The sequence below is a fragment of the Ranitomeya variabilis genome, chromosome 6 (genome assembly GCF_051348905.1).
Source record: "Ranitomeya variabilis isolate aRanVar5 chromosome 6, aRanVar5.hap1, whole genome shotgun sequence".
Taxonomy (NCBI): Eukaryota; Metazoa; Chordata; class Amphibia; order Anura; family Dendrobatidae; genus Ranitomeya; species Ranitomeya variabilis.
This window is the reverse complement of record NC_135237.1, coordinates 336,531,592-336,546,024: the sequence shown is the minus strand read 5'-3', so window position 1 is coordinate 336,546,024 and position 14,433 is coordinate 336,531,592. Positions and strand designations below refer to the sequence as shown.

General features: G+C 43.5%; 1 protein-coding gene across 1 annotated transcript in view; it reads right to left on the bottom strand.

Annotated features, from left to right (window-relative positions):
* The window catches only part of BMP6 (bone morphogenetic protein 6), a 344,682-nt gene that overhangs the window by 46,792 nt on the left and 283,457 nt on the right, over positions 1–14,433 (bottom strand). Inside the window, exons 4-5 of the mRNA XM_077269843.1 lie at positions 13,779–13,927; positions 5,376–5,573 (exon numbers count right to left, since the gene is read on the bottom strand). Coding sequence (XP_077125958.1) covers positions 5,376–5,573; positions 13,779–13,927 — 347 coding nt within the window. The remainder of the gene's footprint in view (positions 1–5,375; positions 5,574–13,778; positions 13,928–14,433) is intronic.

Genomic DNA, 14,433 nt, shown 5'->3' with positions numbered 1-14,433 from the left:
TGGCCCACCGGAGAACCGGAGGATTCTCCGGTGGGCCCAGGCACTGCCACCTGCTGGCATACTGGCCAGCAGCTGCCTAGGGTCCCCACTGCTCCAGGGGCCCCTTGCCAGTGGCTTTAGGGCCCCTGAGTCAAGGGAGCCTGCCCTGTGCCAGTAGCAACAACTGGAGACAGGATCCTGTCCCTGCTGCTAAAGCAAAATTAATATTCATGCTTCCCCATGCCCCTATGGGCATGGAGAGGCGTGAATACCATTTCTCTTTAATAGCGGGCAGCGTTAGCCGCAGGGTGCAGCTAACACTGCCCACATGTAAAGCCGCGCCACACACACACTCACAAAGTACCGCACACCCACACATACACAGCGCCGCACCGCACACATACACACACGCAGGCACACAGACTCACAGAGCAGCTCACCTCCCGGCGTCCGGCTTCCTGTCTGAGACAGCCCAGCTGGATGACTTCATCATCCAGCGTGCTGCTGTCTCAGTCAAAAAGCTTCCAGGAATCCAGCGAGGAAGAGGCTGCTGTGATGAGCTGCTGCTGCGGGGAGGTGAGCTGTGCTGTGTGCCTGTGTGTGTGTGTGCCTGCCTGCGTGTGTGTGTGTCAGTGAGTGAGTGAGAGTGTGTGGGTGTGTGTGTGGGTGTGATGAGCTGCTGCTGCGGTGAGCTGTGTGTGTGTGTTGTGAAGGACAATGATATTGGTGGGGGGAGACAATGATGGAGGTGATGGGCAATGATGGTGGTGGGGAAGACAATGATGGAGGTGATGGGCAATGATGGTGGGGGGAAGACAATGATGGAGGTGATGGGCAATGATGGTGGTGGTGGGAGGCAATGATGGTGATGGAGACAATGATGGAGGTGATAGGTAATGATGGTACGGGAGGCAATGATGGAGGTGATAGGCAATGATGGTGGGGAGGCAATGATGGATGTGATGGGCAATGATGGTGGTGGTGGGAGGCAATGATGGAGGTGATGGGCAATGGTGGTGGTGGGAGGCAATGATGGAGGTGATGAAATGGGCAATGGGGGTGGAGGGAGGCAATGATGGAGGAGATGGGCAATGAGGGTGAGGGGAGGCAATGATGGAAGTGATGGGCAATGATGGTGGGGGAGGCAATGATGGAGGTAATAGGTAATGATGGTATGGGAGGCAATGATGGAGGTGATAGGCAATGATGGTGGGGAGGCAATCATGGAGGTGATGGGCAATGATGGTGGTGGGGGAGGCAATGATGGAGGTGATGGGCAATGGTGGTGGTGGGAGGCAATGATGGAGGTGATGAAATGGGCAATGGTGGTGGGGGGAGGCAATGATGGAGGTGATGGGCAATGATGGAGGTGATGGGCAATGATGGTGGTGGGGGGAGGCAATGATGGAGGTGATGATTGAGGTGATGAAATGGACAATGATGGTGGGGGAGGAGGCAATGATGTAGGTGGTGGAATGGGCAGTGATGGGGGTGGTGGAGGAGAATGATAGGAGTGGGGGGAGAAGGCAATGATGGAGGTGGTGGTGAGGACAATGATGGGGGTGGAGAGGAGCTGCATTATACTTTGAGGAGGCTACATTATATTCTGTGGGGGGACTGCTTTATTCTCAGGGGACTACATTATATTATGGGGGGCCACATCATACTATGTGAGGGGGCTACAGTATACTCTATGGGGGGCTGCATTATATTCTGTGGTGGCTGCATTATACTATATGAGGGGGGCTGCATCATACCCTACCAGGGTGCTACATTATATTCTATGGTGGGGACTGCGTTATACCTGAGGGGGTTGCATTATATTTTGTGGGGTGCTGCATTATATTCTATGAGAGGGGACTGCGTTATATTTTATGAGGGGGCTAAATTATATTCTGTGAAGGGGCTAAATTATATTCTGTGAGGGGGCTACCCCAACCCTTGCTACATAATTAAGACGTGAACTACCTTACATTATGCCCTGATATTAGTGCTTTTTACCGCACAATTGGTGGTCTTGTATCTATTTCTATGTAGCTACATAGTGGGCCCCAAGAATGATTATCTCTGGTGGGCCCAAGGTGCTCCAGTCCGACGCTGACCCTATTTGTCATTTTTGGCAAGCTTTGCACTGTGTTCAGAGCTTTTAAGAGTGTAGGAGTACCACAACTACACTTTGTTCACAATATTTGAATGAGGCACTACAGTTTTTTAAACATTTTTTTTCCTGTAAACTCCAATTTCTCTACAATGTTGAATGTTTTATTATCAGTCTTTAAAGTGGAGTAAAGGCCCCGTCTCACACAGCGACGCTGCAGCGATACAGACAACGATGCTGATCGCTGCAGCGTCGCTGTTTTGTCGCTGTGTGGTCGCTGGGGAGCTGTCACACAGACAGCTCTCTCCAGCGACCAACGATCAGGGGAACGACTTCGGCATCGTTGAAACTGTCATCAACGATGCCGAAGTCCCCCTGCAGCACCCGGTAACCAGGGTAAACATCGGGTTACTAAGCGCAGGGCCGCGCTTAGTAACCCGATGTTTACCCTGGTTACCAAAAAAACAAACAGTACATACTCGCCTTTCGGTGTCCAGGTCCCTTGCCGTCTGCTTCCTGCTCTGACAGTGCCGCTGTACACTGAGAGCAGAGCGCAGCGGTGACGTCACTGCTGTGATCTGCTCTCACTGTACGGCCGGCAGTCAGAGCAGGAAGCAGACGGCAAGGGACCTGGACACCGAAAGGCGAGTATGTACTGTTTGTTTTTTTGGTAACCAGGGTAAACATCGGGTTACTAAGCGCGGCCCTGCGCTTAGTAACCCGATGTTTACCCTGGTTACCAGTGAAGACATCGCTGGATCGGTGTCACACACACCGATTCAGCGATGTCAGCGGGGCCTCAACGACCAAAAAAAGGTCCAGGCCATTCCGACACGACCAGCGATCTCGCAGCAGGGGCCTGATCGCTGGTACGTGTCACACATAGCGAGATCGCTATGGAGGTCGCTGTTGCGTCACAAAACTAGTGACTCAGCAGCGATCTCGCTAGCGATCTCGCTATGTGAGACGGGGGCTTAAAAGTGTGACACCATTGTTCTCAACAGCGATCTTGGAGTCAGAGATGCTTCCAGAAGTCTTCCCCATGCTGTTCTCCTTCCATTTAGCAATTTTTCCATCCATTTCAACATTTTTACTGCCCCCCCCAGACCTCCTTGTAGGGTCTGCCAGAAAAAAGGTTCTGATTTCCCATTGACTCCAATTTAACTTGTTACTCTAAATTAGAGTATGATCTTTAGGAATTGCTCTGTTCAAGTAATGAGCATCCGAGCATTTTAATGCTTGCTCATCCCTAAGGACCTAATCAAATCCCATATTTGCTTTAAAAGCAATTTGTGTGAATATTTTTTGCTACCAAGCCACTGACATCGCTGTGTACTAGACTTAAAAACACGTGACAACAAAACCTATAAGGAGTATAAACTTCATTCCTATATGAAAATTAACAAATATGCAGTGGGAAGTTCAAAACCCGGCAAGTGCTCTTGCTCTATTCAAAGATATTCAAAGAGAACCTGTCACATAGTACATACAGTCCGATTTGTGAACAACATTGCATTTAGAAGGAGAAGCTGAGCAGACTGATTTATAGGTTTAGTAGAAAACATTCAGTGTAGCTTTTATTTTATTCATTAAAATCCCAGGTGTTTCTATGCATGAGTCAAGTGTTTGATCTGACTAGTGATTGACAGCTATCTCTGCAGGCACAGTCATACAGGGGAGACTGTCAATCACTGAATAGGACCACCCACTGGACTCATACGCAAGCAGCTCAACCTGCTCTATAACCTGCTGCCTGGAGTTCAGATACAATTTTTAACATGACAGGTTCCCTTTATATATTAACTTTTTGGGTTTGGGAGGACTTAAGGGAAATGAGCATTATTAAGTGAAAATATCAATCCACCAAAAAAATTTACAGTTTATCTGTAAGGAGATGGACATACTGCCCACATTCCCCCTTGAAGACATGAGTACTGTTATGATGTATATTGTTGTAGTGTGTATTGGGACATTTGTTAGTAGTGACAGTGCTGTATTCCACCCGACAATAGGGGAAGTTAGCTAGCAAGTGAAAGAGGCTAAGTTGAAGGGACAGAGACAGCTTTATGTCAGGATGGCAGATAGGGCCCAGCATGCAAGCGAAGCAGACCTAAGGTCTGAGTAATCAGCAAAATCTGGCGACTTGTGTATGCCTGACGTGAGTGGAGACCTAGACAGTGGATAGCGAGATTCAGAGTAGAGGACGGAAAGTGACCAAAGGACAGTGTGATGCAACGCAGATGGATCCTGGGACAGGACGCCAAGCAATATGGCCCGAGTCTACAAATCCAAGAACAGGCAACGTGAGATGTAGAGAGTGCTCTGGGTGAGAGTTCCAAGGCGTTAGCAAGCAGAGAAGCTAATTATTGGACATAGTGGCAAACTAGTTCCCCAAAGAGGAAAAGAGGACACAGAACAGCAGGATGAAATATAGGACTCTCACTTACTGAACTGTAGCACTATGCTGGGAGGCGGTGAAGACAGAGGAACTTGATGGAGAAATAAGTAAGCTTGGAAGAAGTAGCGAGATACTGCATGAAGATGCTCCATATTCTAAAGGAAACGTTCGTGAAGTTATGCACCAGCTATCTATTGTACATAGTTTCCACCAAGCTAATGTTAAATAAAAGACTTTATTTTTGAGTGGTGATTTTCCTCATTGAACTGTTTAACATCCGGCCTTGGTCGGCCGAAGTCACCAGCATCATGCAGCCTGCAAATGCATAGCGCCCCCATAGAGGAAGCCCACACACCCAGCAAGGACCCCAATCTTCATGCATGCTGGGGCATAAGAGGTGAGTACCTTGCCCATGGCTACCACTCTGCGCCACGCAACATATCAGTGCAAGACAGATACAGTAAAAGGCCCCTGTGCAAAAACAGTATATAGGTCCCTTACAGCAGATCAATTTATGCTTACAGCTTTGGAGGTGGAAAGGGCCCCCCTTACCTTTCGGGCCCCTGTGCTGCACCAAAGATTTGTCCACCCCTGCAGTATATCCTACTGGCACAACTGTAGCTCAAATGTAGATCATATTTCTTCTGGTAGATTAAGCTTTCCATTTTCTTCCCGGCATCTTTAGTATTTCAGTTTTTTACTTGACAAGTTCACTTTTCTTGTTTCTTTGGTTGTTAGGAAAATAATAACCATACTATGGACACTTTCTAAAACACAAAGTTTGACTTCAACTTTATAAAACATTTATCTAGAAACAAACATGACTGCCTCCACAACATGCAATTTTCGAAAGGTGGCGTCACAGACTCTAAAATAGAAACTGATCCAAAAGCTTCATACCTGTGACACTGGATACTCTTGATACATCTTGAGAATGAGAGTAGCGGTTGCGATTCTGGTTCTTGCGTTTGCTTGTTGCAGATCTAGCTGTCCTCATGTGAACCTCGCTCGCTTTAAAAAAAGCAACCATGAAAGGCTGCTTGTCATATGGACCATCCCTGCCAACCAAACCTGCGGCTTTTGTGTTTACATTTTGACCTTGAATCAAATGACAGAAATAATTAATGTCTATTAGTAAAATATCGTATATGTAAATATGCATGTATGCATGGAAATATCCATGCGAGAAGTCTGCTTCCATATAACCAAGATCAAAAATAAGTGAAATGCATATTTTCCAGCAAAGGTATAAGGGAGGTAAAAGGAGTTATTAAATTTGACAAGTAAAATTAAGGTATGAAATCCATTTTTAGGAATACTTTTGCTATAAATGCATTAAACATGTCCGACATGAACATATTAGTAAATTAGAATTTCACCTTTAAATTAACACTAGTAAAATCAGTAAATGCAACAGTCTAGAACTTTTGTGAATGTCTATTGATATTTCTCTTGGTATATATGTAGTTTCCATCTTCCCCCAGTCACCTAATAGAGGTCAAGAGAATGACGTTATTTATTTGGGAAAAAAAAGAACAGATCCATTTTCTAATTACACCAAATGTTTTCCACTATAGCACTTAAATTGTTAGGAATGGTCTGGGTATTTGCAACGGAACCTGCACTAAGAAAGTGCAACTCGTTCAATGAAAACAAACCCCTTTAAAGGGAACCTGTCACCAGGATTTTGCTACCTAATCTGAGCAAAGCATAATGTACAAACAGAGACCCTGATTCCAGGGATGTATCACTTATTAGCCTTCTTTCTGTAGTTTTGATAAAATCACTGTTTAATCAGCAAGAGGTTGTAACCACTGATTTGTAACTTCCTGCCTATGCACAGTGTACACAAAAAGCTGTCAATCAGTGGTAGTTATAACTTCACAATTAAACCCATAATTTAATTTCTAGGGTACAAAATTTAGATTTATAAACCACAAGAGAGAGCTGCAGTATAAAGTGTCAATTAAAATTAGATTTTATTTAAACATGATTAAAATACATAGCATTAAAGTATCCAAGGTAACTGCATTCCAAGCAGGGAAAGCCACCACACAAAATACAGTACGAACCAATAGTAAAAGTGCTTGCACAATGAAATACGCTTAGAGCCACATGAAGGACTCTCAGACTATGAGAAATAAGATTCTCTGGTCTGATGAAATGAAGATAGAACTTTTTGGTGATAATTCTAAGTGGTATGTGTGGAGAAAACCAGGCACTGCTCATCACCTGCCCAATACAATCCCAACAGTGAAACATGGTGGTGGCAGCATCATGCTATGGGGGTGTTTTTCAGCTGCATGGACAGGATGACTGGTTGTCATTGAACGAAACATGAATGTGGCCAAGTACAGAGATATCCTGGATGAAAACTTCTTTTAGAGTACTCTAGACCTCAGACTTGGCCAAAGGTTCACCTTCCAACAAGACAATGACCCTAAGCACACAGCTAAGATAAGAAAGGAGTGGCTTCCGAACAACTCTGTAACCGTTCTTGACTGGCCTAGTCAGAGACCTGATCTAAGCCCCTCTTGCACAGTGAGTGCTCATATACCACATATGGGGTATTCCCACGTTCAGTAGAAATTGTGGGACAAATCTTGTTGCCATTTTTAGCCACTAATTATGTGAAAATGTAAAATCTTTGGCTAAAACAAAATTTGGGTGGTAAAAATTAGTTATTTTGTTCTCACTGCCCAATGGTATAAAATTCTGTGACACACCCATGGTATCAATATGATCACTGCACCCCTAGATGAATTCATTGAGAGGTGTAGTTTGTAAAATGGGGTCACTTATGGGGGGTTCTGCTATTTTGGCACCTCATGGGGTCTCCCAGTGGGTCATGGCACCTGCAAACCATAACAGTACAATCTTTTGCTCCTTCCCTTCTGAGCTCTGCCATGAGCCCAGACAGTGGTTTACCCCCACATTATGGGATATCAGCTTACTCAGAACAAGTTGCATAATAACTTTTGGGGTCCAATTTTTCTTGTTACCCTTGTGAAAATAAAAACTTGGGGGCTTTAAAATCTTTTTTGTGGAAAAATTTTTTATTTTTTATTTTCACGACTCTGCATTATAAACTTCTGTGAAGCACTTAATATTAACAAACAGGCCAGACCGCATATCAAATATAAGGGTTGGGGGTCACTTGGGGAATAGTGATCACAAAATAATAAGTTTTCATGTCTCCTTTAATAAGATGTGTAGTAGAGGGGTGACAAGGACACTAAACTTCAGGAGGGCAAATTTCCAACGGATGAGAGATGATCTTGGTGCAATTAACTGGGACGATATCCTGAGACATAAAAATACACAAAGAAAATGGGAGACGTTTATTAGCATCCTGGATAGGACCTGTGCACAGTATATACCGTATGGGAATAAACATACTAGAAATAGGAGGAAACCAATATGGCTAAATAGAGCTGTAAGGGGCGCAATAAGTGACAAAAAGAAAGCATTTAGAGAATTAAAGGAAGTAGGTAGTGAGGAGGCAGGGGCTGACTGGCATTTTTCAGCCTGGGGGGCAATCACAAAGCAGTGGCCCTTCAGTTGCGGTGGCCCTACTTTTCCCTAATAATCTCTGGCCACTGCATAAAAGTAGCAGAGATAACAGGCTTTAAAAACAGACTGGTTCATAGATATGGGAACAGAACGGAGCTTGCTGCATAGATATGGTAGCAGAACCAAGCTTGCTCCAGAGATATGGGAGCAGAACCGAGCTTACTCCAGAGATATGGGAGCAGAACCGAGCTTACTCCAGAGATATAGGAGCAGAACCGAGCTTACTACAGAGATATGGGAGCAGAACCGAGCTTATTCCGGAGATATAGGAGCAGAACCGAGCTTACTACAGAGATATGGGTGCAAAACAGAGCTTACTACAGAAATATGGGAGCAGAACGGAGCTTACTACAGCAGTATGGGAGCAGAACCGAGCTTACTACAGAGATATGGGAGCAGAACGGAGCTTTCTACAGAGATATGGGAGCAGAGCAGAGCTTACTGCAGAGATATGGGAGCAGAGCAGAGCTTACTACAGAGATATGGGAGCAGAGTGGAGCTTACTGCAGAGATATGGGAGCAGAACTGAGCTTACTACAGAGATAATGGAGCAGAACCGAGCTTACTGCAGAGATATGGGAGCAGAACGGAGCTTACTACAGAGATATGGGAGCAGAACTGAGCTTACTACAGAAATAAGGGAGCAGAACCGAGTTTAATAAGTCTACTACATGGAACCAAGCCTGCTACATAGAAACTGGGGCAGAACCGAGATTATGGCATACATACGGTACCATAATCTAGATTACTACATTGATACAGTTCTAGAACCAAGCTTACTGCTTAGATATGGTGCCATAACGGAGCTTACTTACAAACATACATACAATAATACGGCTACACAGTGCCTACTACTATCACCACTACACAGAGAATACATAATATTATAATATCACCATTACCTCTATATGAAACTACATTCTATACAAAGACCAATGACATCACCATACACTCTTTACTATGACTGAATCACATTTAGCTGCTACTAAATAAAAAAAAAAGGTACCTAAAAAGAGCAATATTACAACCTAACAGTAACCGTATATTGGTAGATACCAGTTCCGCAGAACAAGTGATTACAGTACAGTTATATATAGTAACTTACACACGACGTTCTTTCTGATTCAGATCGTTCACTTTTCTATCTGGCCCAGACCGACATGACAACTTCTCCAGCCAGGACTCGTCTGCACAGATTACTATAAAGGCACATTTGACTTCTCACATTTCTACCGCCGTCCCCATCTATTCCCAACCTACAAAAACTCCCCACTCTGTGTGCACCTGCAGTGTGGACCACTGACCCCAATATTTAATCAATTGTGTCATTGCTAGGATTACTCCCACCCCCCAAAATTAAAATATCTCACAGAAAGTAGTAATGCCCCTACTGTGCAACGACATGTATGGGCCTTTGAAGGATATAAATATATAAATACAATTGTAAATGCATTAATTAAAAAAAAACCCACAATACTAAGTGCTATTAACATGAACTCTGTATTTACTGTCAGTGTACAGGTAATACAGGGATCACCAGTGACATTATACACAGGAGCTCTGTAAAAAGTGCCAGTGTACAGGTAATACAGTGATCACCACTGCCAGTGACATTATATACAGGAGCTCTGTATACAGTGTATGGTGTCAGTGCACAGGTAATACACTGACTCACCAGTGACGTCTCTAGCTGAAGTCCTTCATCTTTGCTTTTCTCATTCATGCAGCACAGACCGCCATCGCTTCTTCCAGCCAGGACTCGCCTCTGCATAAAAAAAACACAGTTATCTAGAGCACATTCCCCACTTTTTCCCTTTCTTCTACACTACACATCTGAATACAGAGGTCCACCCACAATCAATATATAATTGGTTATTATGCAACCTCATAGATTGCAAGCTTACGAGTCCCCCATCATGTGCAGTCCCCCTTACCTCCCACTTCATGTGCAGCCTCCTTTAACCCCCAAAATTCCATCATGTGCAGCCTCCTTTAATCCCCCCAAATTCCACCATATGCATCCTCCTTTAACCCCCAAAATTCCATCATGTGCAGCCTCCTTTAACCCCCCAAATTCCGTCATGTGCAGCCTCCTTTAACCCCCCAAATTCCAACATGTGCAGCCTCCTTGAACCCCCCAAATTCCATCATGTGCAGCCTCCTTTACCCCCCAAATTCCATCATGTGCAGCCTCCTTTAACCCCCAAATTCCATCATGTGCAGCCTCCTTTAACCCCCAAAATTCCATCATGTGCAGCCTCCTTTCACCCCTCCCCACTTCTTCATTTGCAGTTACCCACCATTTAATTTACAAAAAAAAAAAAAAAAAAAAAAGGTTTTTTTATACTTACATCACCACTCGCTCCCTTGCAGCGCCTCTCTGCTAGCGTCCTGGCCGGGACATGTCGGCACGTGCGCGATGACGTCATCGCGCACGCCCGACACCTGACCCGGAACGCATAGAGAGATATCATGGAGGGAGCAGGAGCTGTGCAGCCGTCAAGCTGACAGCCGCGCACAAAGCTCCCGGACCCGGCGCGGACGTGTGCGCCGACTGTGACTGCTGCCGGCCGCTTCACAGTGCAGCGGCCGCGCACAATTTGATGCAGCTTTGCACACAATTTGCAGCTTTACAGCCACCACCAGGCGGCCGGCCCTGATCAGCTGCAGGGGGAGCGGCCCGGGGGGCATTTGCATCTTTGCAACCCGGCCCAGTCCGCCCCTGTGAGGAGGCATTAAATAAATACAGAAAATTAAATAAATTCTGTAAAAAGCAAATCAAGGCATCAAAAATTGAGACAGAGACTCATTACCAGAGAGAGTAAAAATAATCCCAAAATATTATTTAACTACATACATAGTAAGAAACTAAAAAATGAAAATGTTGGCCCCCTTAAAAATAGTCTGGGTGAAATGGTGGATGAGGATGAGGAAAAAGCCAATATGCTAAATGACTTTTTTTCATCAGTATTTACACAAGAAAATCCCATGGCAGACTCCTTACTCTTTGCCACATGGGTTTTTTTTTCCTTCCTCTGGATCAACATGTTAGGGCATGTTAGGTTAGGCTATGGGTTGAACTAGATGGACTTAAAGTCTTCCTTCAACCTTAATAACTATGTAACTATGTAACTTGGGCATTTAAAGTTCTCACCACACATCTAGATAAGTTCCTTGGGGGGTCTAGTTTTCAATATGGTGTCACTTGTGGGGGTTTTTCACTGTTTAGGTACATCAGGGGCTCTCCAAACACAACATGGTGTCCGATCTCAATTCCTGTCAATTTTCAAATGGCGCTCCTTCCCTTCCGAGCTCTGCCATGCGCCCAAACAGTAGTTTACCTGTATATATTGGGTATCAGCGTACTCAGGACAAATTGCACAACAACTTTTGGGGTCCAATTTCTCCTGTTACCATTGGTAAAATTTAAAAAAATTGGTCTGCATTTAATCTGTTGTAAAAAAAAGTTAAATGTTCATTTTTTTTAAACATTCAAAAAAATTCCCGTGAAGCACCTGAAGGGTTAATAAACTTCTTGAATGCGGTTTTGAGCACCTTGAGGGGTGCAGTTTTTAGAATGGTGTCAGTTTTTGGGTATTTTCTGTCATATAGACCCCTCAAAGTGACTTCAAATGTGAGGTGGTACCTAAAAAAAAAATGGTGTTGTAAAAATGAGAAAACGCTGTTTAACTTTTTACCCTTAGAACTTCCTAAGAAAAAAACACTCTGTTTTCAAAATTGCGCTGATGTAAAGTAGACATGTGGGAAATGTTACTTGTTTACTATTTTGTGTGACATACTGTATTTCTCTGTTTTAAGGGCATAAAAATATAAAAAATAAAAATTGCAAAATTTTTCAAATTTTCAGCAAATTTCAGTTTTTTACACAAATAAACGCAAGATATATTGAAAAAATTCTACTACCGTGAAGTACCATATGTCACGAAAAAAACAAACTCAGAATCGCCAAGATCCGTTGAAGCGTTCCTGAGTTATTACCTCATAAAGGGACAGTGATCAGAATTGTAAAAACTGGCTTGGTCATTAGCATGCAAACCACCCTTGGGGGTAAAGGGGTTAATGAGAAAAAAATTAACTTTTTTGAATTTACCAAATGGCTGCTATGAACAAAGAGTGAAAAATGTAAAGGGGTCTGAATACTTTCCGTACCCACTGTAGATCTTTTCAGATACAGCTACCACATATGTTAGAAATTAGCTTCATGTTTTCAGCATAACAGTAATTGTTTTACAATTTTTACTTGTACAACTATTTTAGGTTGTACACCTGCCAGGAAAAAAATCCACATCATATCATACGCTTCAATTACTTGAATATTGATCACTTCTTGCATAATTCTGCCTGGTTTTCGATCTTGAGAGACCTGCCAAGTCTGAAGGAGAGGAAACATTGTTTTTAATAGTTTTTGTCATTTGTAGGAAACTCTTTCTTACCTTTGACATGAGCCGTGTCTCTGCAATTTTTAACGTAGATTGATTGTGTAGTGTTCTTTTTCTCTGTTAAATACTTTGCAAGGTGCTTTCTTGACTACTTTTACAGATATTTTACTTTAAAAATATATAGGCTTAAAGGGAACCTGTCAACTGAATTTGGCGGGACCAGTTTTGGGTCATATGGGCGGGGTTTTCGGGTGTTTGATTCACCCTTTCCTTACTCGCTGGCTGCATGCTGGCAGCAAAATTGGATTGAAGTTTATTCTCTGTCCTCCGGAGTACACGCCTGCGCAAGGCAATATTTCCTTGCGCAGGCGTGTACTCCGGAGGACAGAGAATGAACTTCAATCCAATATTGCGGCCAGCATGCAGCCAGCGGGTAAGGAAAGGGTGAATCAAACACCCGAAAACCCCGCCCATATGACCCAAAACTGGTCCCGCCAAATTCAGGTGACAGGTTCCCTTTAAAGGGATTTCAGAGAACTGATTATAGCTCCTGCAGCAGCTAAATGTACAGTATATGGTGTATAGTCAGTACAAGACAGCTATTTAATGGGCTTCTCAGAGGCTGCAGATCATCTCCCATTTACTTAAATGTGAACAGAGCTGAAGCACCCGAAAGCAGCCACTACACAATGTTAGGAACAGTGTTTTTCCGACGCTATGCATTGCATCAGGTGTAGAACCCACACTGCTCAGGGATTGTTATCCTATATTAAAGATAGAACAACTTCTCTAAGTCAAATGATGTCCTCAATATCTCCAGTTGTATTTTACACACACTAGCTTTCCAGCAAGGTTGTCTTGTCGCCTTGCTTTTATAATTTAGAGCTATTTATCATTAACAATCCATAATTAACACCATTCAAAATTTTAGATTAAAGAGGTTTTTGTGGTCACTGTATGTGACTGCAATTTGACTAATTCTACCAGAATACAAAATGTACACTGTCCCTAAATTTCCACCACGAGACTGTAAGTATGCAGTTTGCATAGTTGTGGAACATGTCAACTTATAATGCCTCCTGCTTTTCTTAATATTCTGTTGAAAAAGCAGATGAGAAGCTATTTGGCAAGTATGCAAATCACATACTTCCGCTTACGTGACCGCCCACTTGAGCTGAAAATAAAGCGGAATCCTAACAGGGATTTGGCAATCTGCAGTCACATACAGTAATTGCAGAAATTTATGGTAAGCCGGCAGAAACCTCTTTATTATAGATTTATCACTCCTGATACAAGGAAGGCAAAATTAAGACATGTAGCCATAAATTACCGTCTCTGGTTTCCACTCCAAGCTGTAGTCCAAGATTGTGTCGTGGATTCATTACCCATAAGTTGCTGGTTGCTGTAATATCAAACTCCAGCCACCCTTCTTCAGAAGCCCACACTGTCTGAGTATCCAGGAGAAAAATATCAGTCTCCCTAAACAGAACAAAAAAGAAATCAGTGTTTAAATATTCATGCATGTATGTATATCTGTACCAATGATGACCATAATGTAGCATGTATCTCATGCTCATGACAAATACACGTATGCGCAGGATTCAGGACAGTCACATATTTCATGTTTTATGCTATGCTGGAATGCCACTTATCTGTACTGTATTGAAGTGATCAACCATAGATCGCTTCTGACTAAAAGACTTCTCTAGTTCTGATGGCAGACTGTGGATCCGTATGGATAGATACATTTAAAGCACCACTCCATTTTTTTATTGCACCGCTAGAGTGGTGCTTTAAATGTAATTCTCCTGCCCCGTCTCATACTCACCTGCATCATCTCCATCTTTTTCCACTGTCACTCCCATCGATGTCAGGCGAAAAGTGACCTGTTGGCAGCTCCAGTGATTCATGGAGTGGCGCAGAGGTCACTTTTCAATACAAGTCTATGAGAGCTTTGTTCTGGCTCTCATAGACTTGCATTGAGA